A 26,277-nucleotide genomic window follows, 5' to 3' on the forward strand; every position below is an offset into this window, starting at 1 on the left:
TTGCATTCAGTGGAATGGGTTAAAGTGTGTCTGTTTCAATGCAAGGAGTGTGAGGAATAAGGGAGATGAACTTAGAGCATGGATCAGTACTTGGAACTACGATGTTGTGGCCATTACGGAGACATGGATTTCACAGGGGCAGGAGTGGTTGTTAAATGTTCCTGGGTTTAGATGTTTTCAGAAGAATAGGGAGGGAGGTAAAAGAGGAGGGGGATTGGCACTGTTAATTAGGGAGTGCACCACAGCTGCAGAAAAGGAGGTAGTTGAGGAGAGTTTGTCTACTGAGTCAGTATAATTGGAAGTCAGAAACAAGAAAGGAGCAGTCGCTTTATTGGGAGTTTTCTATAGATCCCCAATAGCAGCAGAGAGATGGAGGAACAGATTGAGCAGCAGATCTTGGAAAAGTGCAGAAGTAACAGAGTTGTTGTCATGGGTGACTTCAACTTCCCTAATATTGACTGGAACCTCCTTAGTGCAAATGGTTTGAATGGAGCAGATTTTGTCAGGTGTGTACAGGAAGGATTCCTGACTCAATATGGAGAGAGGCAACGAACCAGGCCAGGTGTCAGATGTATCGGTGGGAGAGCATTTCGGTGACAGTGACCACAACTCCTTAAACTTTACCATAGTCATGGAGAGGGATAAGAAAACACAGTATGGGAAGGTATTTAATTGGGGGAGAGGAAATTATACTGCTATTAGACAGGAGCTGAGGAGCATAAAGTGGGAACAATTGTTCTTGGGGAAATGCACAACAGTAATGTGGGCATTGTTTAAAGAGCACTTGCTGTGAGTGCTGAATTGTTTTGTCCCACTGAGACGAGGAAGGAATGGTAAGGTGAAGGAGCCTTGGATGACAAGAGAAGTGGAGAGTCTAGTCAAGAGGAAGAAGGAAGCTTACGTATGGTTGAGGAAGCAAGGATCTGACTCGGCTCTAGAGTGTTACAAGGTAGCCAGGAAGGAACTCAAAAATGGACTGAGGAGAGCTTGAAGGGGGCATGAAAAAGCCCTGGTGGGAAGGATTAGGGTAAACCCCAAGGCGTTCTACACTTATGTGAGAAATAAGAGGATGATCAGAGTGTAAGTAGGGCTGATCAGGGATAGTGGAGGGAACTTGAGCCTAGAGTCTGAAGAGATGGGGGAGGCCCTAAATGAATACTTTGCTTCAGTATTCACTAGAGAGAGGGACCTTGTTGCCCATGAGAACAGTGTGAACCAGGTTAATGGACTCAAACAGGTTGATATTAAGAAGGAGGATACGCTGGAAATTTTGAAAAGCATCAGGATAGATAAGTCCCCATGGCCTGACGGGATATACGCAAGGTTACTACGGGAAGCGAGGGACGAGATTGCTGCGCCGTTGGCGATGATCTTTGGGTCCTCACTCTCCACTGGAGTAGTACCGGATGATTGGAGGGAGGCGAATGTTGTTCCCCTATTCAAGAAAGGGTATAGGGAAATCCCTGGGAATTACAGACCCATCAGTCTTACGGCTGTGGTGAGCAAAATATTGGAAAGGATTCTGAGAGATAGGATTTATGATTATTTCAAAAAACATAGTTTGATTAAAGATAGTCAGCTTGGCTTTGTGAGGGGCAGGTCATGCCTCACACGCCTCATTGAATTCTTTGAGGATGTGACGAGACATATTTATGAAGGTCGGGCTGTGGATGTGGTGTATATGGGTTTCAGTAAGGCATTTGATAAGGTTCCCCATGGTAGGTTCATTCATAAAGTTAGGGGGCATGGGATACAGGGAAATGTGGCTGTCTGGATAGAGTTGGCTGGCCGAAAGAAGACAGCGAGTGGTAGTGGATGGAAAGTATTCTGCCTGGAGGTCGGTGACCAGGGGCGTCCCGCAGGGATCTGTTCTGAGACCTCTGCTCTTTGTGGTTTTTATAAATGACTTGGATGAGGAAGTGGAACGGTGGGATAGTAAGTTTGCCGATGACACGAAGGTTGGTGGAGTTGTAGATAGTGTTGAGGGTTGCAGATTACAACAGAACATTGACAGTATGCAGAGCTGGGCTGAGAAGTGGCAGAGGGAGCTCAACCTTGATAAATGTAAAGTGATTCATTTTGGAAGGTCGAATTTGAATGCTGAATTCAGGTTAAAGGCAGGATCCTTGGAAGTGTGGAGGAACAGAGGGATCTTGGGGTCCACGTACATAAGTCCCTCAAAGTTGCCACCCAGATTGATAGGGTTGTTAAGAAGGCGTATGATGTGTTGGCTTTCATTAACAGGGAGATTGAGTTTAAGAGCCGCGAGGTTTTGCTGCAGCTTTATAAAACCCTAGTTAGACCACACTTGGAATATTGTGTCCAGTTCTGGTCGCCTCATTATAGGAAGGATGTGGATGCTTTGGAGAGGGTGCAGAGGAGATTTACCAGGATGCTGCCTGGACTGGAGGGCATGTCTTATGAAGAAAGGTTGAGGGAGCTAGGGTTTTTCTCACTGGAATGAAGAACGCAGAGAGGTGACTTGATAGAGATGTACAAGGTGAAGAGAGGCATGGATAGAGTGGCTAGCCAGAGACTTTTCCCCAGGGTGGAAATGGCTGTCACGAGGGGACATAATTTTAAGGTGATTGGAGGAAGGTATAGGGGGGATATCAGAGGTAGGTTCTTTACACAGAGAGTGGTGGGTGTGTGGAATGCACTGCCAGCAGAGGTGGTGGAGTCAGAGTCATTAGGGACATTTAAGCGACTCTTAGACAGGCACATGGACAACAGTAAATTGAAGGGGTGTAGGTTAGGTTCATCTTAGATAAGGATAAATGGTCGGCACAACATGGTGGGCTGAAGGGCCTGTACTGTGCTGTACTGTTCTATGTTCTATATTAGCTTGTTTATTTTTTCCTTTCCCAACCAGTTAACTTTGAATCCCTAACCTTCAATGTTAGTGTTACCCTGGAGATTTCTCCCCCTATCCAAAGCGAGGTGAATCTTCCAACCTTATTTAAATAAGCTCAAATTTTGGTCTCTACAATTCAAGTGCAAGCTCCCACCAGCCTTTTGCATGGGAAACAAAAGGGACTGGCTGGCTCTAATTCTCTCGCTCTCTCTCTCTCTTCTCTCTTTATCTCTCTATTTCTCTCTTCCTCTCTGATTCTTAAAAAACGATCTGTCTGTGAGGTTCAGAGATATCTTAATAAACCTGTAAGCCATTTTTGCAACGGTTTCCATGCACCCTTGCTCTCTAAAAGTTTATCTCCATGGCAATGTTAATGACGTGGACCTTGTATACAGGTAGAAATGCTAATTAGCTACCCTCTGACCTCGACTTCATTCTATCTTGGAATTAAATACACCGTTTAAAGCATAAGTGGTTACAAGCCTAACATTCGTAACACAGCCCTGTGAGACTTGGAGACAGCTGGGGCGGGATCCTCTGAGCCTCCGCCCCGAAATCGCAATCGGCGTGGGGGTGGAGAATGGGTGTCAAACCCGAGATTGCGTCCGACGCCGCTCCCGCGGTTCTTCGGACCCCGGAGAATCGGCGCCAATTGGGCGCACGCGGTCGACGCGATGCCGGTCGGGGGCCTTTGAAAGAGACCCCCGCGGTGATTCACCGAGTGCAGCTGGCCAAATTACTGACGGCGTCGTTCTCCCCCCTGGTGGGGGGACGGGCGGATCATTCACGGGGGGGCCTCCAGGATGGACAGGCTACCGATCGGGGGGCACCGATCCATGGGCGCGCGCGATCTGAGTGGGGGCCTATCTTCTTGGTGCCAGTCCACGGTGTGGGTCGGCCAAGTCTCGCGGGGCGCCGTGGGCATGCGCGGACTCCCGACTGGAAGTGCAGGGCCCCGTATCGGCAGCCGGAGCTGCGAGGACTACTCGAGGGCCCTGCTAGCCCCCTGAAAATCTGAGAATCACCCTGGACTTTCTCCAGGTAAGTCCAGAGTGATTTGCGTGTGTTTTTACATGGGCGTGGGGACAGAGCCCCATTATTGGAGAATCCCGCCCAGCATGGATTGTTTATAGATGTGAATATCTCGCACCTTCTTCCCAGTAAGACAACTGTTATAACCCACAGAAGACCTATGGGGACGGACCAATTAGCCTGCCCCTGAGTCTCGTCGAATATGAGCTTCCTCACTGATGGGCGGGGGCCCATCAGTGGAGTAAATGGACTCGAGCATAAAAGCCGGCCCAGATAGGAGCCGAGTATGAGTAGCCCTGGCTGAGACCTGAAGTGTAATGTGTACATAGTTTACTTTGTAAGAAGATAAATTTCATACGCCTCTTGTTTGGACTCGAATGCATGCAGCTGAACTGCATTGCGGCACCCAAGGTTGCCCCGTTTCGGATCACTGCCAAGTAAACGGTCAGTCTCTCTTAATGGAATTAGACTCAGGAGCCCCAGTCTCAGTCATAGGTAATCAAACATTTGAAAAAATTCAGTCAGGAATACACCAGATGAATTTACGTGATATGGAGACAAGGTGGGGGAAGCACTTGCCACAACTGGGACCCCGATGACCCTCGTGATTTATGGGCAGCAATCTGTAAGACTGCCGTTGATTGTGGTAAATTGACATTAAATGGGGCCTCCCGATTGGATACGTATCCGTCAGGTGAAGGAAGAAGCAGTGCTCTGAAAGCTAGTGATTCGAAACAAAGCTGTTAGACTTTAACCTGATTTTGTAAGGGGTTGGTTTAGCACAGTGGGCTAAATAGCTGGCCTGTAATGCAGAACAATGCCAGCAGCGTGGGTTCAATTCCCGTACCAGCCTCCCAGAACAGGCGCCGGAATGTGGCGACTAGGGGCTTTTCACAGTAACTTCATTGAAGCCTACTTGTGACAAAAAGCGTTATTATTAAGACTTCTTACTAAAAAAAAACAACCATGGACTTGGAGAGTGCCACAGGAAGAGGCATTTACTCAAGTGAAGACCAAACTACTTCATCCGGCTTGCTGACACACAACAATCCTATCAAACCATTGGTCATCACGTGCGATGTCTCGCGTTTCGCTATTGACGTCGTGCTGTCAAACCGCATGGATGCAGATAGGCCTTGGGTGTGGGTTCAAGCTGACTTTGCCGGTTCTTTCCAGAGCTCCACGTTTTTAGTTGTTATGGATGCCGATTCAAAATGATTCGAGGTCAACAGGATGGCATCCACTACTTTGAAGGCAAAGATTGAAAAATTAGACTCTCATTTAGGGCACACAATATCCCAGAGGTGTTGGTCACAACAACTAGAAAAGGGTTTGTGAGTTTTATGAAGGCAAACGGGATGTGGCACATTCGCAAGGCCCCATACCACCTGGCTACGAATGGGCTGGCCGAAAGGATGGGACAAATGTTTAAAAGAGACTTTAAGAAACAGACCTCGGGGTCTCTTCACACATGTCCGGTCAGACAGCCACGGCACCAATGCACCAAGGGCTTTGGCGCCTGGGGGACCTGACGCAGAGATACAGGAGGTCAAGGACTTGGACTCCAATAAGGAGTCCCAGGGGCTGGTTTAGCTCACTGGGCTAAATCGCTGGCTTTTAAAGCAGTCCAAGGCAGGCCAGCAGTACGGTTCAATTCCTGTATCAGCCTCCCCGATCAGGCGCTGGAATGTGACGACTAGGGGCTTTTCACAGTAACTTCATTGAAGCCTACTCGTGACAATAAGCGATTTTCATTTTCAGGGAGCAAAAACGTCTGACAGTGACCCACCCGGAACCAGTGGTGCTCCCCCCACCAACTCCCCCACCCCACCCACCGCGATGATCAGCTAGGAAACAATGTTCGGCGTCTAGATATACGCCTCCTGCTCCAGCCCTGCAGGTGTAAGAGACATAACCACAGGCGAAAAAGAGAAGGCGCCCTCCTGCTCCACCTTCCTCCAATGGGTTTTCGGACTTGGGGGAGGGGGGGAGCGGAGGGGATGTTATTACTCGCATGAGACCTATGGGGATGGATGAAATATCCTCCCCATGTGCCTCGAGGAATATGAGCTTCCCTGCTGAAGGGTGGGGGCCCATCAGGGGAGTAAATGGACTCCAGCATAAAAGCCGGCTCAGATGGGAGCTGAGCAGGAGTAGTCCCGGCTCGAACCTGAAGTGTTATAGTTTACTTTGCAATAAAATAACTTTCTTTACGCCTTTTGCTTTGGACTCCTCTGTGGCCACTAAAACAACCATTAACATTCAACCAACAAGCCAACTCAAAAGTTGTTGGTCAGAATTCAGGATAGGTCACATGACCTCCTTCATTCCTCCATTTCGCCCCCAAATAAAAGAGATAATCCCAAAACATAACAGTCATACAAACTTTATTTGTAATAAATCCTTGCATTTTGGCACCGTTCTCCAAAGTTTAGGGGTGAGATTAAATAGGAAAAAACAGAGTCCCGTTTGGGGCATGTTTAGCGGGGTGCTTCTCGGTGCCTGCAGTGCCGAGACTGAACTCGCTATCAAATGGGACTTTAAAAAAAAATTTGCCCTCGCCTGGGAACGCCCCGCTGAGGTGGCACTTACCTTCATTTCCTGCTCTGCCATTATTAAATGCCGCCCCAATCTCCCCAATCTCCGGACACCCCACCACCACAACTTACCTGTTGGGTTCCTTGAGCCCCCCTCATCCCATCTCATAAGGGCAGGGCACGCCGGGCCCATTCCTAGCTGTACCACCCTGGCACTGCCAGCTTGGCACCCTGGCACTGCCACAGCCAGCCTGGAAGTGTGACCCAAGCACGTTGGCAGTCCAGGGTATCTGGGTGGCGGCGCTAGGCTGGCAGTGCAAAGATGCCCCGGTGCCAGCAGGAGTGCCCCAGGGTACCACCCTACCCGAGCCTGACCACCTGGGGACCTGCATAGCCTGGGAGACCCCCAAGGTGTTGTTACGTCTAGTCCACGTTTGTGTGGGTAAGTGCTAAATGGCGCTATGGTGCGTTCTCCCAGGTGCGGACGTTTGATCGTGAGCCTTGGGAGAATCCGCCGCTTGGGAAAATCTGGCCCAGGCACATTTAAATGAGCCTAACTGCTCACTTAAATATGCAAATTTGGACCCCACCCAGTGAGGATGAGATCCAGACAGCGATGTTTGGCAAGATCGTGTTAGATCTTGTGAGGCATCCCGAGTATTGTAAATCCTATGAGAGGCCTCTGGCGAGATTTAACAGCCTCGTCGCGTCCTGACTTGGGCGTGGCCGGACTCGGGCGTGATGAGGCTGTTCACTCGAGCACTAGATTTCTACACTCCCTATTTGAATCGTCTGTCCTCACGATACAATAATTATTGTAAAAATATAAATGTTAACACACACTGTTGCAACTGTGGAAAATATAGGTAATAACTCACCATCGTTCTACATCAAAAAATGTTTGAATTGATTGCCAGTTGCACTGTCTACTCATTGATAACCCAAGAGATGAAATTGTATGTCATGCAATAACTTACCTTTCTACAGCACTCCCCAGATAATGTCGCCTTAAAGCATTTATAGTGAGGTGGAATGGAGCATGGAGGATCTGTGGGGGTGAGGCTACGTGGCTGATGAAAAGAAGACAGGAGATGACAGCGGTGTCGGGAAGGAGTTTCACAGGGCAAGGGCATAATGGTTAAAAGAGCAGCCACCAGTGGCAAAGGGAAGGGAATGGCAGATAATGTCAGAGTTGTGGAGGGCACAAACAATTTGAGGGGATTGTTGAAACAGGGTGGAACAAGTCAATGAAAGTGAACGTAAGGATGAAATATTCAATTAGGTGTGAGACAGGAAAAGGGCCTCAGCAGAACATGTGGGTGTTGGTGCTAGTGAGGACTTTGCATAAGTTGTAATTAGTGAAGAGTAGAGATTGGCTGGAAGAGTGTTTAAAGGTAGAACCACAGTGTGATAAACGATGGATTAGGGCTTTGACAGCAGTGGAAGGGAAGTTACGCAGGCAAGTGATGTTGCAAAGGTGAAAGGAAGCAGTTATAGCAATTGATGAGCTGTAAGCTCAGATGCAGGCGATATGCCATGTTTCCATAGCTCCAGACTCGACCTGACTTGGCAGATGGGGAGGTTAATGGAGTTAAAGCTGGAGAGCTACAGACATGTGTTTCCCAAAGAAACCGATTTGATTTTAGAGGACATGTTAACTTCTCTTGAACCCAGTTAGTATCTATAGCAGCAGCCTCGGGTTGATGCAGAAAGCAGAGATAAAAGTGGCGTTAGAGTAAATGCGAAAACTGATCTAGTGTTTACAAATGATATCAGTGAAGAATAGCATATAATAATCTTGAAACAGGGAAACCAAAGACGGCGTGATGAGGCCCACCATGCAGACATAGTAAATTGGATGATTAAGGAACATTGGCAGATATGAATGGAATCAAGACGATACAGGGCTGAGGATAAATGTTGGAGAAGGGCAAACCATTGAAAGTCTCCATGGCAGAAGATAAACTGCAGAGATGAGGATACACAGCGAACCCCTCACAAAAATCAGTTGAGGGAGGAAGCATATGGCAGAGACAGGAAAAAAAGGGAGACCAGGCAAAACAAAGTCACAATATCTGAGACTGAAAATGATTGTAGGTTGGAGTGTGAGAGCTGTGAGGGTAAGACTGGGGTGTGAGTTAAATGCATTGACAATGAACGAACAGGTTAAGAGTAAGTGAAAGTTGAACAGATTGCAGCAGACAGTGAAAGTAATGGAGAAAAAGCAGAAAATTATGGAAACACCAGGAATGTCAGACTGTAAGAATAAGACTGGGGTGCGAGTTAAATGCATTGACAGTGAGCGAACAGGTTAAGAGTAAGTGAAAGATGAACAGATTGCAGCAGACAGTGAAAGTAATGGAGAAAAAGCAGAAAATTATGGAAACACCAGGAATGTCAGACAGCAGAGTTAAGGGCCCATACATTTGAACAATTGTGATGCCGCAGACTTAGAGGTGGGCGGGACCTGATGTGGAAGTCCCACCTCCATTTCAGAACCAATTTTCCCCAGTAGGGGAAAGGGGGTGCAGAGGGCCTAAACTTGACAAAAGAAACAACTGGAGCAAACGCTTGGAACATAGATCGCACCATTTTGGGGAGCTTCTCCTGAGGCGGGTGTGGCGAGCCGTGGAATTTTCTAACGCGCGTTACCCACCTTGCAAGCGAAAATCCAGACAATGTTTCAGGTCGATGACCTTTCATCATAACCCAGCTTAAAATGGTAACTCTGTTTGGCCCCCACACACTTGCTGCTTGACCTGCTGAGTATTTGCAGTATTGCACAATTTTTATTTCCGACTTCCGACATGCGCTGTATTTTGCTTTTGTATTCCTGAAAGTGATTTGTAGCCCTCTGTATTTTCCCTCATTTACTTAACATAAAATATAACTATCTGCCTATTTTGCCATGTGGATACTTGGATAACATTTTTTTGTGCAATATTTATTATCACAGAAACCTCCCAAGTGATAAAAAGCAGTGATTGAGCTCCCAACATTTTTAAATTTATTAACACAAATCATGTTTGAATAGCTGGGTAGTTTCACCTGGACTTTCAATTTCAAACAGAATCAAGCATTTGACTCAAAAATGCAATCATTGAAAGCAATCAGCAAAGAAAAGAGAAATGGAGACAGAGAGCATCTGAACTTATTCAAGCTGAAGTCAGTCTGAGTTACTGGTGCACCAAATTTAGAAGTAATGTAGGAGCTGCTTGAACAGAAAGTGTTCAAACTCAGGTCAGGATTTTATTAAATCAAACATATTTTTGGCAGAATACTGTAGGGGCAAGAAAAAAAGTCAGAATCCTTCATAAACAACACTGTGCACACACAAGCTTTCTGGTGTTACACGCCAGCACAAATCACTCGCAAGGCAGAGTTTTAAACTCATGTTTACAAAAACGAACAAATTATATTGATAATAATTTAAACACTTGAAACTCCAGCTTTCTGGCACATTCCCAGTTTTGCACAGCAGTTGGAAGCGAAAAAGGGAAAGTTCCAATGAGTGCACAATGTTTTCTTTTCATGTGAACAAGCTAAGATAGTCACCAAGAAATCTGATAGGAAATTTAGAAACAGACCTTTTTGCCCAGAGAGAGGTGTGAATGTGGAACCTGTTGTGACAGGGAGTATTTGAGATGAAGTGAAAATCGCTTATTATCACAAGTAGGCTTCAAATAAAGTTACTGTGAAAAGCCCCTAGTCGCCACATTCCAGTACCTGTTCGGGGAGGCTGGTACGGGAATTGAACTGTGCTGCTGGCCTGCCTTGGTCTGCTTTCAAAGCCAGCGATTTAGCCCAGTGTGCTAAACCAGCCCCTGAGAACGCATTTTCAAATCTTAACATGCTGGGTGAGATGAATAGTACAGATGTTTTTTAAAATTTGTTCATGGGATGTGGGCTTCGCTGGCTGGGCCCAGCATTTATTGCTCGTCCCTAAGGACATTGAAGAGTCAACCACATTGCTGTGGGTCTGGAATCACATGTAGGCCAGACCAGGTAAGGACGACAGATTTCCTTCACTAAAGGGCATTAGTGAACCAGATGGGTTTTTACGACAATCAACAGTGGTTTTATGGTCATCATCAGACTTTTAATTCTAGAAGTTTTGACTGAAGAAAAAATGTCAGCATCTGCCTTGGCAGGATTCAAACCTGGGTTGCCTGAGCATGGATCTGGGTCTCTGGATTACTAGTCCAGCGACAATACTACTGCGCCACTGCCTTCGATTTAAGGGAAAGCTCGCTAAACACACAAAGGAGAAGGGAATAGAGAGTTACATAGAGTTAGACGAAAATGGCTTATTGTCACAAGTAGGCTTCAATGAAGTTACTGTGAAAAGCCCCTAGTCACCACATTCCGGCACCTGTTCAGGGAGGCTGGTACAGGAATTGAACTGTGCTGTGGGCCTGCCTTGGTCTGATTTCAAAGCCAGCGATTTAGCCCAGTGTGCTAAGGTGATAATGGAACGTAAATGCCAGTATGGATTGGTTGATTCCCCACTGGGTCACTGTCCGTGCAGAGTCTGCACGTTCTCCCCGTGTCTGCGTGGGTTTCCTCCGGGTGATCCGGTTTCCTCCCACAGTCCAAAGACGTGCGGGTTAGGTGGATTGGCCAAGATAAATCGCCCTTAGTGACCAAAAAGGTTAGGAGGGATTATTGGGTTACGGGGATAGGGTGGACGTGAGGTCTTAAGTGGGTTGGTGCAGACGCGATGGGCCAAATGGCCTCCTTCTGCACTCTATGTACTATGTTCCATGTAAGTTATTCTCATGCAATGTGATGAAACAAAGAGAAAGAACTTGCATTTGGAGATCACCTTGCCACATTCTTAGGATACCTCAAAACATTCTGTGGCCAATGAATGGGTACAGCACTGTAATGGTCATCTTACTGGACCAAAAATGCAGTGGTGAATAAATCAATGTAACGCATTTTAAAATCTCAAAATGCTGGGTGAGAAAGTAAATTCAGGTGAGGAATTTCAAAAGGAAAGGCTGACATCAGTTTTGAAAAATAAGCCATGAAATTATTGGATTGTTGCAAAGGCACAACTGTTTCCCTGATGTTCTTTGGAGAAAGAAACACATTGCCCTTTACTTGATCTGCCCTATATATGACTCCAATGCAGCTGACTCTTCTGAAGTACTTTAGGTAAGCCATTCAGTTGCATCAAATCTGGAATGGGCAGAAAGTGATGCAAGTAGTCTGAGAGCCTCGGAGACCTTGGGTGAGTGTCGTTCAGCACTGGTCCCCACACACGGGGACAAGATGGAACGACACTCGTGGGGGTCTCCCAGGAGCTCGGAGGCCCCCAGGTGCTTGCCCTTTGGACAGGTTGGTACCTCGGGCACCATGGCATTGCCAGATTGGCACCCTGGCACTGTCAGCCAGGCACCAAAGGTGCACAGGTGGCACTGCCAGCTGGCAGGGCACTGCCAGGATGCCAGGTTGGGACTGCCATGATGCCACACTGGCGTTTTTTTGTTTGCTGGCAATTTGGCCGGGGTTGCCCTGCGCGGGTGTTGGGGGGAATACAGGGGGTGGAGGGCGGGGGGCTAGCGTAATATACTGAGGAGTCCCGGCTAGCGGAGCGACTTGGTGTAGAAAACGGGGCTGTGTGCGGCCTCGGTCATGCGATCCCCGCTGAGGCCCCTTATTTGACGCAAGTGGTGTTGTATAGCCATGTGAAAGAAAAGGGCAGCACGATAGCACAGTGATTAACACTGCTGCCTCACAGCTCCAGGGACCCGGGTTCAATTCCGGCAATAGGGTGGAGATGTGGACTTAAGTAGGGTGCTCTTTCCTAGGGCCAGTGTAGACTTGATGGGCTAAATGGCCTCCTTCTGCACTGTAAATTTTATGATTCTATGGTAACATTTATTTGATATACTGAAGGAGGAATATTGGCTGGGGTGCACAGAAGGCAACCTATTTTTGCCACAATGGGTGAAAATTGGGCGTGTTATAACTTTTATTGGCATAAATTTCATAGAATGAGGGTCAATTTTGGGAATCAATATCCCGTTCCCAAATTACACCGTAAAGGCGTCTGATGGAACATTGGAGCGGATCGTTTTGCAGGCACCCTGGTGGTCACCTAAAACAGATCTTGGGTCACACATATGCAAATGAGGGCCATATCCTTCCATATACCCAATTGCTTGTTTTACGCTCCCTCTGGGAAACTGCAGTGATGTGTGTGGCAGGAGCTGTGCTTGCTCTGCTTAAGATTCTAAAGTACTCTGTTTTAAAAAAACGTTTTAATCTCACTGGTGGAACCTGGAGGAGCAACTCCACACTACTTCCACTTGTATCCTACACACTGTTGTTGAAATTGCTCTTCATCGTTGGCTGCTCCTACAGCTCCTGGCCCAAATAAAGCTTCCCAAAAAGATATTGCAAAGTTGAGTGCATTGATTTCCTCTATTCTGATGTGACTTCTATAGGGGATGTGTGGGGTCCACAACAATGGGACCATCAAACAGGCTGATCAGCCAATTAAATTGAAGCATTCTCACAGAGAGCAAACCAGGAACTAAAAGAAAAGGATGGTAATTAATTTCTTAATGATTTTACAGAAAGCAAAATAAAGATTGTGACGTACACATGGGATTATGTTAAAAACTAAAGTAGCATAAATAAAGTTTTAAAATACTTATTTTTAAAAAAAATCAGATTTGTAAATATTCCTTTCAGTGAATGTTACTCCACACTTGTAAAATTACCTTTTTAAGACCAGAGACGTTGTTCGGCAACAAGTATGCTGTTAAATTCAATGGGTCATAATATTTTCAATGGTTTTTACAGCAAGTGTAATGTGAGAATATTTCACACCAAATCACGAATTCCCCATTAGCTTCATCTGAAAGGACTACAGCAGTGCACCCTTTGTGGAAGCAGGGCATTACTGACTGCAACCTGTGGATTTCTGGGCATGTGTGGAAGCCAGAAGTTTCTGTCAGTTTCATAGAGTAATGATTGTATGTGCTGGCAGTTTTTCTGTCTTAAACCTTGCAAATTACAGGCCATTATATTAACAACGCCCAATTTTGTTATCCAAAAATAGCTCTAAAGGCCCTATCCTAATATCTTTGATTTTGATTTACACTATTACTATATGTATTTGCAAACCAATTAAACTGCCTTGTTAAACTTTCTCAAGGAGGAGGTACCCTTTCAACTCAAAGCTATTGGCATCCATTTCTGCTTCTTCATTCACTGTAGTTCATTCATGGGACTGGAGCATGTACCTTTACTTCAAAGGGTGATTTTCACTAGCCAAAATGTCTTGTCAATTTTACTATTAATGGCGGGTTCTCATGGCACTATAAACCTGCAATTTTCATATTGTTGCTACATGACTTTAAAGCCATGTTCAAGCAAACTGTAAAGATAGGTAGGAGTCAGAAAACAGGAGGTAGAACAGATCTGAAATAGTGAAAGGTGCCAGATATCCCATACCCAGTCAATGGCCATCTCAAATCCATTGATAAGTGCATCATTCTGAGGGAATGCTAGAAAGCTTATTAATGAAAGTTGAAAAAAAAGGTCACTTGTAATCTGCAGAAAGGTCGAATGTATAAATTCAGAACTCTACTTGTCACGGTACAACATGTACATTTGAACAAATGGAATTCTAACTTTGCTTAAACAGAGACATTCGTATCAACGGACTCAGTATGAATCTCGGGGAGGTTTCGGGAGCGCCATTGCCAATTTACCCAGAATGCCCAGCTCGAGGACTCATCGTGGGTTGTTGACTGATCCTCAGCAGGGATCTGGTACCATTGTGCAAATAGTAATCGACAACAAGTACAGGCATGGCAGAGGTAATGAAAACTTGCAAGTTAAGTGATCAGCTTACTTTCAATCAATTACTTTTGGATTACAGATATTCCTCATAAAGAAAAGTGGAAAATTACTGGTAGATCTATCAGTGTTGATCTTATCCATTAAATGATTCAATCCTGTGCACCTAACTATTAGTAATGCGAGATCCCGCAGAGGAGGAAAAGTGAAAAATAACAGAGAAAATGCAACAGTACGTTTCTCCCTTATTCTGTCAGATAATTAGCAAGTTCCAAGAGTCTGTGATGGATGTTTACTTTCCTTGAGCATTAACTTTGTTAAAGGATTGTGGTACACAACATGTCTATCACTAGCCGATTCAAAAGGCAACTCTCTGAGGGAGGAAATACTTTCCAGCGTCTAATTTGACTTTGGCTATGCATTTTATAAACATATCATCTCAATCCATTATTATGGTGGCCAAATTAGTTCAGTTGGCTGGACAGCTGGTTCGAGATGCAGAGCCAAGCCAACAGCATGGGTTCAATTCCCGACTGACTGAGATTATTTATGAAGGCCCGGTCTTCTCAACCTTGCCCCTGGCCTCTGAGGAGCCCCAAAGCCTATGGGACTATGGTGGCTTTACTTTACTTTATTGTATACAAATCAACCACATTCAATCCCTTCATAATTTTAAAAAAAACCTTAATCATATTCACTGAGCCTATGTTTCTACAAAGGAAATGATTTTGGTGATGAAGCCTGCACAATGCCAGGATTGGGAAGGCTGATCCATTTTTAGGTTTCGGTCACATTTTCATTTCTTCAATGAACCATGGGTCCCGAACAGGCACTCTGCATCAGTTCACCAGCTTTTGGAACACAGGGCTGCATTTTATTGGGGGGGGGGGGGGGGGGGGGTAGTATTCCCCACCTTCTTGACCAAAAAGTCAGTTGTAAGCTTACCCACCTAAAACTCAGCTGCCTCGCAATTGTATAATGCTAGGAGCCTTAATTGTTTCAGAGTGGGCCGTCTGCCCCAATCATGGAGGAAGTCCCACTCTAGAGAACTGCTGGACACGTGGGAATGGGAGGTTGGGGTCCATGTTTGGAGGGGAATTAAAGGGGATGTATGATTTTGTGGGTGAATGTCTCCGATGGGCACAGGAGAGCCTCCAATGGAGGTACCCCTTCCTGCCCGACAGCAGGCCACACAGTAGAATGCTGCCAGGCTACCCACCTTGCCTTCGTCTTTCCCAGCCCCTATAAGTAGCAGAGGCAGAAGGATTCTCTATAGTGGCCATTAATTTGCCGTTAGGGCCTCAATGGGCCTAAGACTGGGTCTGATGCCTCTCCTGCCCACCAAACTATGAGAGACAGGAAAGCCACCCCCTTTATTTTACACGAGTGTCCCAAGTGCTGTATTCAAATACCCTGGAAGGAGGCCATAAAAATCCAGCTCATAGGAATATAGGAACAGGAGTAGGCCTTTTAGCCCCTTTAACCTGTTCTATTTAATGACATTGTGACCGATTTGTGATATAACTCCATGTACCCACCTTTGTTCCATATCCCTTGTACCATTGGAAAACAAAAAATCTATCAATCTCTATTTTAAATGTAACAATTGATCTGGCATCAAATGCCATTTGCAGTAGAAAGTTCCAAAGCTCTATCACCTTTTTATGCGTAAAGTGTTTCCTAATTTCATTCCCGAAAGGTCTGGTTCTAACCTTTAGTCCACGCATCCTAAGCTGTGACGCTTGGCCAGCTCAGGCTCTAGCTATTCCTCATCAATTCTCCTTCATATCTTGGAAACTTTCATCGAATCGCCCCGTAACCTTCTAAATTCTTGGAAATACGACCCTGACTTATATAATCCCTTCTCGTAATTAACCTTTGGAGTGCAGTTCTCATTCTGGCAACATGTACCACAGTTAGTGTAGATTATCAAACCCGTTTCTCATACCCTACTCCATTCTACTTCATGCCCGAATAAAATATTTGACACCTGGTACTAAATCTCATGCCCCTAATTGACGTTACATTTTAGACAATTTAGAGGAAAATGGACTGCATTAGGATATTAGGGCCCCGATTCTTTGATCTTGCTTCCCTCGAGTGTGTTCTTAGCTGGGAGCACAGGATTGTGGAATCATCACTATGGGCTATATTTCATTTTATTTTGACAAATAATATCTTAATTATCCTTGTTTATTAAGGGTGTGGCTTTATCAGCTGTTAATGCATTCATTTGAGAACAGCTCCCAACTTATACGCTTAAATGAATGAAATTATGGCTGATTTGCCAGCTGCAAGTGCATTCATTTTGAGGGTAAGAATGTTTTATTTATTTTATTCATATCTCAAAAGAACCTAATGCTTGTAATTGATTCTCTATATGTGTCAATCCTTTATAACTGTTAATAACAGTGGTCATACGGTTTGTGTCATAACCCCCTGGGGAAACAACCATTGATCTCCCAGTGGGACCTGTGGAGCTCCCCAGGTAGGGGACGGAGGCCAAACACCTGAGGCTGGTTATGAGCAAGGTACAAAAGCAGGCCCAACTCAGGGACTGGTGGAATAAGTCCTCCCAGCTAGGACTGCACAGGGAGTGAGGTGCAGCATTACGCAAACAATTGTAAATATCTAAGTAAATCCACCTTTGTTTATGACAGTTTTCCTCGGAGTTATAATTTGCAAATCCATTCATTGTAAGAGATTCACTGAGTCAGGCGTTAGGTCAGCTACCACCTGGGGTCAGGTAATGTCAGAACTATTTGGATGTTAAGTAGGCTTCAGTCTGCCAACTGCTGATAGAGTGCAGCCATGTTCCTCTAATATTGCCACTGTTTCTGTCATCTTAACGCAATGCCCTTCATTTGTCAAACCAATTCAGAGATTATTCTCATTTGTTCATGGTTTATGTGCAATGCTGGCAAGGCTGCCATTAATTGTCCACCCTCGTTGCCTTGACAAAGTGGGCAGTGAACCGCCACCATGAACCACTGCAGTATGTGTGGCGTAAGTACACCGGTTAGGATGCAGTTAGGGTCGTGTCTGTGATTGAAAGAGTTCAGTCTTTGCAATTATCCTATTCTGGGCAAAACTACATGATTTGCTTCTGGCCAGCCAGATGTCTGACATGCACAGAAACACATTAGCATGTTTAATAGTCTCCAAACCAAACTACTGAAAAATCTATGTAAGTGGAATTTCCTCTTGCTTGATAATACTCTCTTCTCCATGGTGACACATTTATTGGGACTTGGATGCAGGTTGGCATGGAACCAAGGTGTGTGCAGGAGCTTTACTGCAATTTAACTGGCTAAAACTTTGCAACTTGCTGGCACAATTTATTCACACTGAGCACCAACTAACTTTTACATTATTTGACCAGCCACATCTACATTACTAGTTATAGCATTGGCTAGCTGAATCCTATTAATTAGTCAGACTGGCTGGGGTAATGCAGACCTCAGACAATCTGACCAGTGTTGGTTTAAAATTAAAACTCTTATTCTGAGTTTATCCCATTTTGACTATGGCAATAATTGTCTATGAAAAAAACAGAGGAAGGAATTGCAGTAATAATAATCTCTACAAGTTATTAGCAACCAGGTCCCCAAAATGGGGGACACAATGTACTTATTTGAATAACTGAATCATAAGAATCAGAGTGTGAATGTTTCCTACAATTGCAAATGTAGTGGGAAATGCAGACAATGCCTTTGCAGTTATGGTGACGCCAATGTTTACATAATTCAAGCAAAATGATGCTTAGTTATAAACTTATACAGCAGCGTGTAAAACTGGTTAGCAAACAATGAGTTGTTATCCAAAAGATTGAGGTAGTCTTTCTTGTGTCCTCAGTTTGTGTCTCAAACGGGAAGACCTACTCACATGGAGAATCATGGCATCCGATCTTGCGCCCATTTGGACGAATGGAGTGTGTGCTGTGTACGTGTAACATAACCAAACAAGAGTGCAAGAAGATCCATTGTCCCGATCCCTACCCATGTAATTACCCACAGAAAGTCGATGGAAAATGCTGTAAAGTTTGTCCAGGTAGATTTTATGATTTTATATAGTGCAATTTATTTCCAATTAAACGCTAATCATGTTTAGAAACTTGTGGAGGGTCAGATTTGGGACTATTGTATTATTATATGGTGGACAAATACACGCAAAGTTGCTTTGCATTTTGGGCGCGATTATCCCACCGCTTTGTGCCTGGCCCCAATCCCGTTGCCGGGAGCATCATGGGAGAGGCCCAAAACGGGCTTTGTGTGGCTCATGATCCAGGTAACATTTAAATGAGCCATTAGGCTGATATACATATGCACGGCAGGATTAATGCCTCATTCGTCCGTCTCCCTGGAGGGACTGGTGAGGCCTCACCAATGCGTCGATCAGTACTGGTCTCCACAAGTGGAGACCAGGTGTGATGGCCACTCCGGCGGTCTCGGAGGCCATTAGAGCCCGCCTGGTGGTCGGGGACAGGGCATGATAGTGCCCTGGCACTGCCCCGCCACCTGGACACCCTGGCAATGCCAACATAGCACTGTCAGGGTGGCACTACCAGGTCTTCAGTGAAGTAATGGGAGGGGGGGAGTAATGATGCCCATGTCTGCTAGGGCATCGCATTGTCCATGGGTGGGGAATGTGAGGACCCTCCACCTCACTTTGAGATTGGGGCACCCTTTCAAAATGGCACCTGACCTCCGAGGAGCCGGTCTGGCGCGTTTAGTTCACCACCGCAGAAAAAATTTGTAAGTGTGGTCCTGACCGGGAGAAACTCCCCAAGACCCCAGATGACTGTGGGGGAATCCAGGTTAGAATCTCACCCCAAAAAACAGTGGGAATCACCCCGCCAAACCCACCCAAAATGTCACTTTGGGCACGATTCTCCAGCCTCGTTGCACTCGCGCTTGAGCAGAATGAGGCCAGTGATTAACGGGAGAGACCAAAAATGAGACCCTTGCCAGTCATCAGTTTGCGATGCAGCCAGTCCGCTCCCATAGCTGAAATCAGGATCTCGCCCTAGCGAGGCCAGAAACCAATTATCACCACTTAAACCCAATTTCTATACAATTAATGGGAGCCACCATATATCCAACGGCCTCCTGTCATTCAGCGGCCTCCCCAGCAGGTGGTCATGCTGGTGCCAATTAGTACTCCTTTTGAAAAACGTGAACCTGGCAGAAGGGCTTCTGTGTGGAGCCGAGGAGGGGAGCAGTCAACGAGCGCGGGGGAGCTGGGCTTGCCACCCCATTGCTCGGTGGGGAGTGGGGGACCCTCGGCTGTGGGTGGGGGACGCTCTGCCAGGTTGGGCTGCCAGAGGACTGTTGGGGGGGGAAGTGCCAGAGGGGGCAACTGCTCACAGCACCACCATGCCAAGTCGTGGATCATGTGTACCCACTCCGGGGGCAACCCTTGTCCCTGCGCATCTGCCCCAATCACCGCCCATTATCCAAGCCGACCGCCGAGGCCTATGGCCGTGCAGCTGAAGGCTATTGCTAATAAGGAATTGGCAATTGTAGTTAAGTGGACACACAACCCAAGTGGATTCCCGTGGGTGGGTGGGCCATGTGGCATGTGGGAGTCATTCCTTAGCATCCCAATCACACCTTGATGCATGGACACTGTGCTTGAACACTGTGGGAGGCAACACCACACACGCAGCAGCCAACATCCGAACACCCAGGGTATGAAACATGGCTCCAGGGACATGTCCACGGCCAGATGGTGTGTGGGTGCCATGGAAAGGGGGAGATGCCTGAAAAGGTGGGCCAAGGTATCACTGGTCAGCCGGCATTGCGGAAGAATGTGACAGAGACACCATAATGGTTGTGCAAAAACGTTTTGACTGTGTAATACAAGTCGCCATTCTCTCGATGGTGCCTCTCCACATCCTACCTACCCACTCCCCTACCTGGTGCCCCCAGCGATCCTCGATGTACTTTGCACTCCTAGCTCTACCGTTACGTCTAGGTGTCTCCCCAGGATGTACATGTGGGGTGGAGGCAGCCAGCTGCTTACCACGTCCTGTGGCCTTCGATTTCCCTGGCGGGTCTCCTCTGGGGACTTGGGGCTGGAGTGTCCTGGCGCACTTGTCGGCGGCATATGCATAGTCCTGCCACCCTGTCCCGTGCGCAGACTTCGATATATGGCCTCATCAGAGGGGTTGAACTCAGGGGAGTTGGTGGCCACTGTCGCCACTCCATGGCGAATGTCGGTGCCCATAGGGCTCTGGGGATCGACTTGGGACAGAGGGGCAGCTGGTTTGGACCCCGGTGTGTTCTGCACCATCGTCTCAACTGCCTCGGCGATGCTCCTCTGTGACTGCCACGCTCGGCAGCGCCTCGGCAATGCTCACCTGCGACTGGGACAAGCTCCGCAGCGCCTCGGCCTTGCCCATCTGAGAGCGAGACATGTCCTGCAAAACCTCATCAAGGTCAGCCTGGTACTAGGTGACAGCCCACAGCAAGTCGGACATTCTGACAAAACTTTCCTGAGGAGCTTTTCCTGAAGAGACACAGAGGAGGCATCGTTAGCCACACGTGTGGTTCATAGTGGTGGGGGCGATTATGGAGGGAGGGTTGGGTAGGTTGAAGAGGGAGGGGTGGAGAGAGGGTTGGAGGTTGCATGGGGAGTTGGGGGGTGGATGCTCCCCGGGGGGGCCTCCACCCTGCCTCGGAGCCTCCCCAGGTTGGCATCCACGAATCATGGAGCTGGTCTCCTTGGCACCATAATTGCGAGATGGCTGGAGTTGGTTCAGCAAGTGCAACCCAAGGGCTGCTCAACCTTGTTGCGGGGGTACTGGCGAGCGCGGACCCGGCGAATCAGCTGAGAAACCTTTTAAGCGGCAAGAAGCCCGTGAGGCTTCGTTAAGTGGATGAATTAACGTTGTATAGTGTTGCCAGCCTCGCTGGTCCAAGCGCGAGGAAGCTCGTGGCAATTCCTGCTCGCTACCACACTTAAAATGTTTCTGGAGAATCACGCCCTCAGACGTTTTTTAGGTGAATTGCACCCTTTGTCTTTTACATTTGTTCATCTCAAAAAGCCAATAGGCGTGATCTAACGGAACAGTTTCTAAGTGTGGTAGCGAGTGGAAAGTGCCGGTGTTGCCCGACAGCCGACTAGGCGAGGCGGTCACCAGTAGCTAATGTTAATGAGGGCACTTAATGATGTCCCACGAGCTGTACGCCGGAAAAGACTGCCCTGCCAGCTGATTCACCTCGACCGCGCTCGTCAGCTTCCTGCTAGCGAGTGGGAGCAGCTCTTCAACCGATCCTCCTGAACAAACCCAAGACAGCATGCACCCATGCCACCACACAGACTCGCTCCACGATTCGGCAATGCCAACCTGGCCAGACTGCTAGACGTGGTGGAGCCATGATGGCATACCCTGAGGGGGTCAGAGGGTAACCTACAGGGCAGCCAGTTCTGCCTGGGATTCAGTGGCAGCAGCCATCAGCGCGAGGAGTGTCACAAGAAGGACCGCCACCCAATGCCATAAGAAGCTAAACGACTCCAGCGGGCTGCGAGAAAGTGTTGCCATTGACCCCCTGATACCAACCCCGCATGCAACCTCCCCCCCCCACCCCCAGCGACCCTGTGGTTGGCACCAACCCCCCAGCACAATACTGCGCCCCAACATACCATGGCACCCACCTGCACACCTCACCCATGCCCAGCGGCAGTGTCCAGATCGAGGACCAATGGTAATTTCAACCTAGTAGCATTTAGGATTTAGATATCAGATAATGTTCAAGGAAAAAGTAACTAGAACGTACAAAAAATAAATAAAGACACATTAACATTAAGAGTTTAGTTGTCAGTTTTTCTTCCACAGCACCAGAGATACCAGGGTTTTCGCAAGATGACAGTAAGGATGTGGGATGCGATGAAGAGACTGTTCTAGTTTATGAATCACTCTTGGTCCAGGAAACTGATTCTCAAAAATACAGCAAGAAAATTGCTATGGAGATTGACAATCATCCAGAAGTAGAAGTCCATATCTGGACTCTAGTGAAAGGTGAGTTGTATGCCCCACAGAATTTAAGCTAATAATTGTTACAAAAGCCAAAATGTGGCCTTCACTGTCAACCAATTTATTTTGTCTCTCTGTCTGTCTGTCTATCTATCTATCTATCTATCTATCTACCTATATCTATCTATCTATCTCCTTCCGACCTATCTGTCTATCCTTCCTATCTGTCCATCTATCTACCCTTCCTACCTATCTATCTATCCTTCCTACCTATCTATCTATCCTACCTATCTGTCCTACCTACCTACCTACCTATTGTACCAGTATCTTTATATTATAGTTCCCGTGAAGTGAATAGAAACAGAAAGTCGAAGCATTAACCTGTTGTTTCCCTTTCGACCGTTGACTGATGTGTTGCCACTAATAGCATTAGAAGTTACATTACCAGTGTTTTTTTAATTCATTTCCCCGACAAAGTGAATAACACATTAAAAGGAGACAATTACTGCTTGTATGTTCACCTACGAATATTCAACAGACCTGCACCCCCATTGATACTTTAATGGCATCTTTAACCCTTTTTAGCACTACTTTAATAATGAGGATGTAATTGCAATTTTCTAACTCAAAACAATTACACCGATATCATGAACAATTACATTTGTTCATCCATAGAAGCCTTGAACTGTGAGTACCAAAGAAAAGTCCTAAAACATGGTTCACACCTCGGCCTCCCCTGGAATACTGCCGAGAACTTTGGTTGCCATATTATTGAAAAAAGATACAGAGACACTGGGGAGGAGGCAGTAAAAATTTACAAAGAAAAATCTGTGGGTCTCTTTTCTTCTGAAAGGAGAAAGCTGTGAGATGACCTTAATAGAGGTCCTTAAAAATATGAAATATTTTGAAAAAGTGCATACAAAGAGAATGTTTCCGCTTGTGGGGAAGAGTCGGTAACTAGAGGCCATCAGCAAAGGTTAGTCAACAAAAAATCAAAACGGGAATTCAGAAGGAACTTCTTTACTCAGAGAATGGTGAGAATGTGGAACTCACCATGGGGAATAGTTAAAGCAAATAGTCCAATGTATTTAAGGGGAAACTAGATAAACATATGAGGAAGAATAGAATAGAGAGATATGCTGATAGAGTTTGGCGACGAAAGACAGGAGGAGGTTCCAGTGGAGCACAAATGCTGGCGTAGACTGCTTGGGCCAAATTGCCTGTTTCTGTGCTGTATATCTGATGTAATCCTCTACAAAAAATATGGGGCTGGATTCTCCGCTGTCAGGATTCTCCATTGCGCCGGCAGCCCGGGGATTTCCCGATGGCATGGGGCTGCCCACAATGGGAAACCCCATTGGCTGGTTGGTGAGACGCGGAGAATCCCGCCCATAATATTTTGTTGCTCTTTTGCTTTCTAAGAGCCTTGCATAATTATTTGACCAATTCTTGAGTCTTCCAGCATCAGCTAACTCAAATGTCCTCCGAAAAGCCTTACATGATGCCACAAGACAATTTTTTTCGTGTGGTCAGGTGCCCATTTGCCCACCCCACCCGCATAAGATTAAAATATTCAGAGGTGAATTGACTGTAGTGTAATAAATAAAATAAAGAATGACAAGGAAACTTGTGATGGGAAAAGAGAGCGTGGAGACCAGAGATTTACAGGTGCCAATCATCTTATATCCTTTTCAAGTGTACCAGAGCATTTTTTTTGGAGCATCTTTCCTAATAGGCGGGTTATGTTTAAAAAGTTTGGAATCACTTGAGCTTCATAGAGAGTCACTGGTTACTGAGAGAAGACAGATCTGATATAACTGAGTTTCCTGTAGGTAGCTTTGAGCAATGAAAGAGATATGGCAGTTCCAGAGTGGCAATAGTGATGGCAAAAGTGTGATCAGAGAAAGGGGGACCAAGGTGGGAACTATCAAATGTCCGAATTGGCAGCTGTTGGTTGGGCATGAAGAAAACTGGAAAAAATAAAGGCCGGAATTTTTAGGCCGTTTGCTGGTGGCAGAATTCTCGAGTCCCACCGGCACCGCGTCCGGTGACATGAGGTGGCATCAATAGGAAATCGCATTGGCAAGCAGCGGGAGTAGAGAATCCCACTGCCAGTGAACAGTGGCCCAAATTCTGCGTCCTTGCTGTCAGCAGTAGCGGGAAGGACTCGCAACGGAACATCCAGCCCAAAATGTTATTGCGGCATCGAAGGGAATGGAGGAGATCAAGATACAACGATTCACACATTATTTTCAGAATTTTTTTTTCGTTCTTCTTCCTCCTACTGAAATCCTTCTCGATTGACAGTCTCTTTGAACAAGAAGGTCTCTGCACGATCCGTCCATTTCTCTAGGCTTCAGCATTTCTCTTTAAAGTCACATACTTTAGTTCAATCTGATTACAGAATCCCTTGTAATTCTCCAACACAGGAGCATTGGTTATCACAGCTTTCAGGCAGTCAAATGCCTGTTGAAACTCTGCTGTCCACTGGAATTTGTTACACTTCTTGAGCAAGTCTGTCAGTGGAGCAACCACGCTACAAACATTTTTCACCAATGTTCGAACAAATCCACGCATGCAAGAAATCGCATTATTTTTCTTCATCTTGAGAGTATCGGAAACTCCTCAATAACTGTTGGTTTCACATTCCGTGTGACCATTCGACCCTATCCAATTGTATGGCCAAGGAAAGTGACTTGAGCTTTTCCAAATTCACTTTTGGCTAGGTTTATCACCAAACCCGTCTCCTGAAGTCGATTGAATAACTCTATCAGATGTTTTAAATGTTCTTTCCATGTCTGGCTGAAAATTACCAGATCGTCGATGTATACCACACAATTGAGTAATCCTGAAACAATTTTGTTAGTTAACCGTTGAAATGTGGCTGGGACGTTTTTCATGCCGAATGGCATAACTTTGAATTGGTATCTACCATCTGGAGTCACAAAAGCTGAAATTTCCTTTGCCCTTTCGGATATAGCTATCTGCCAGTAACCGTTAAGTAAATCCAGTTTGGAAATAAAAGCTGATTGTCCTACTTTCTCAATGCAATCGTGCAAATGTCAGATAGGATAAAAGTCCGTTCTTGTAACTGCATTAACCTTTCTATAGTCCACACACAACCATCTGTTTTTGGTACCATCACTATGGGTGAGCTCCATTGGCTGCAACCCACTTCAATTCTGCCATTTTTAAGCATATTCTCAATCTCTTTGTTAATCTGTGCCAATTTAAAAGGGTTAAGTCCGAATGGATGTTATTTGATTGGAACAGCATTTCCCACATCTACATCATGTATAGCCATTTTAGTACTTCCCAATTTATCTCGACAAACTTGCCCACGTGATATCAATAACTCTTTCAGGTCAGTCCGTTTTTCCTCTGGAAGGTACTCAACAATTTATCCCAATTTTTAAGAACATCCTCGTTTTCCAATTTAATTTGAGGTTTGTCAAATTCACAGTCATCTGGATTTGGTTTGTCACTTTGAGTTAGAATCATTAAAACTTTCTCCTTTTTCTCTCCATCCCTTTCAAAGTACCTTTTAAGCATATTCACATGACACACTCGGTGAGTCTTCCTTCTCTGGTGTTTTTACCACATAATTCACCTCACTTAATTTCCTTTCAATCTGATAAGGTCCACAAAACCTTGCTTTTAAAGGTTCACCTACCACTGGTAACAATACTAAAACTTTATCTCCACTGGCAAAACTACAAACTTTGGATTTCTTGTCTGCTACCTGTTTCATCACATTTTGTGCAACTTTTAAATGTTGTCCAGCCAATTCACCTGCTCTATTTAATCGTTCCCTAAAATTTGACACGTAATCCAATAATGTAATTTCTGATTTCTCACTCACCAATCTTTTCTTAATCAATTTAAGTGGCCCTCTTACCTCATGACCAAAAATTAGTTCAAAAGGACTACATTTGGTTGTCTCATTAGGTGCAGCCTTAATTGCAAGCTGTACAAATGGAATTCCTTTATCCCAATCCTCTGGATAATCTTGACAATAAGCCCTCAACATTGTCTTTAATGTCTGATGCCACCTTTCT

At 45.9% G+C, this 26,277-nt stretch overlaps 1 protein-coding gene across 6 annotated transcripts in view; it reads left to right on the forward strand.

The window, feature by feature from the left end:
* chrdl2 (chordin-like 2) overlaps window positions 1–26,277 on the forward strand; it is a 64,717-nt gene that overhangs the window by 27,898 nt on the left and 10,542 nt on the right. For all 6 annotated transcript variants that reach the window (XM_072505722.1, XM_072505717.1, XM_072505719.1 and 3 more), the window contains 3 exons: window positions 14,087–14,261; window positions 18,097–18,291; window positions 22,082–22,264. In XM_072505722.1, coding sequence (XP_072361823.1) covers window positions 14,087–14,261; window positions 18,097–18,291; window positions 22,082–22,264 — 553 coding nt within the window. The remainder of the gene's footprint in view (window positions 1–14,086; window positions 14,262–18,096; window positions 18,292–22,081; window positions 22,265–26,277) is intronic.

Source organism: Scyliorhinus torazame, chromosome 5 (assembly GCF_047496885.1).
Source record: "Scyliorhinus torazame isolate Kashiwa2021f chromosome 5, sScyTor2.1, whole genome shotgun sequence".
Classification (NCBI taxonomy): domain Eukaryota; kingdom Metazoa; phylum Chordata; class Chondrichthyes; order Carcharhiniformes; family Scyliorhinidae; genus Scyliorhinus; species Scyliorhinus torazame.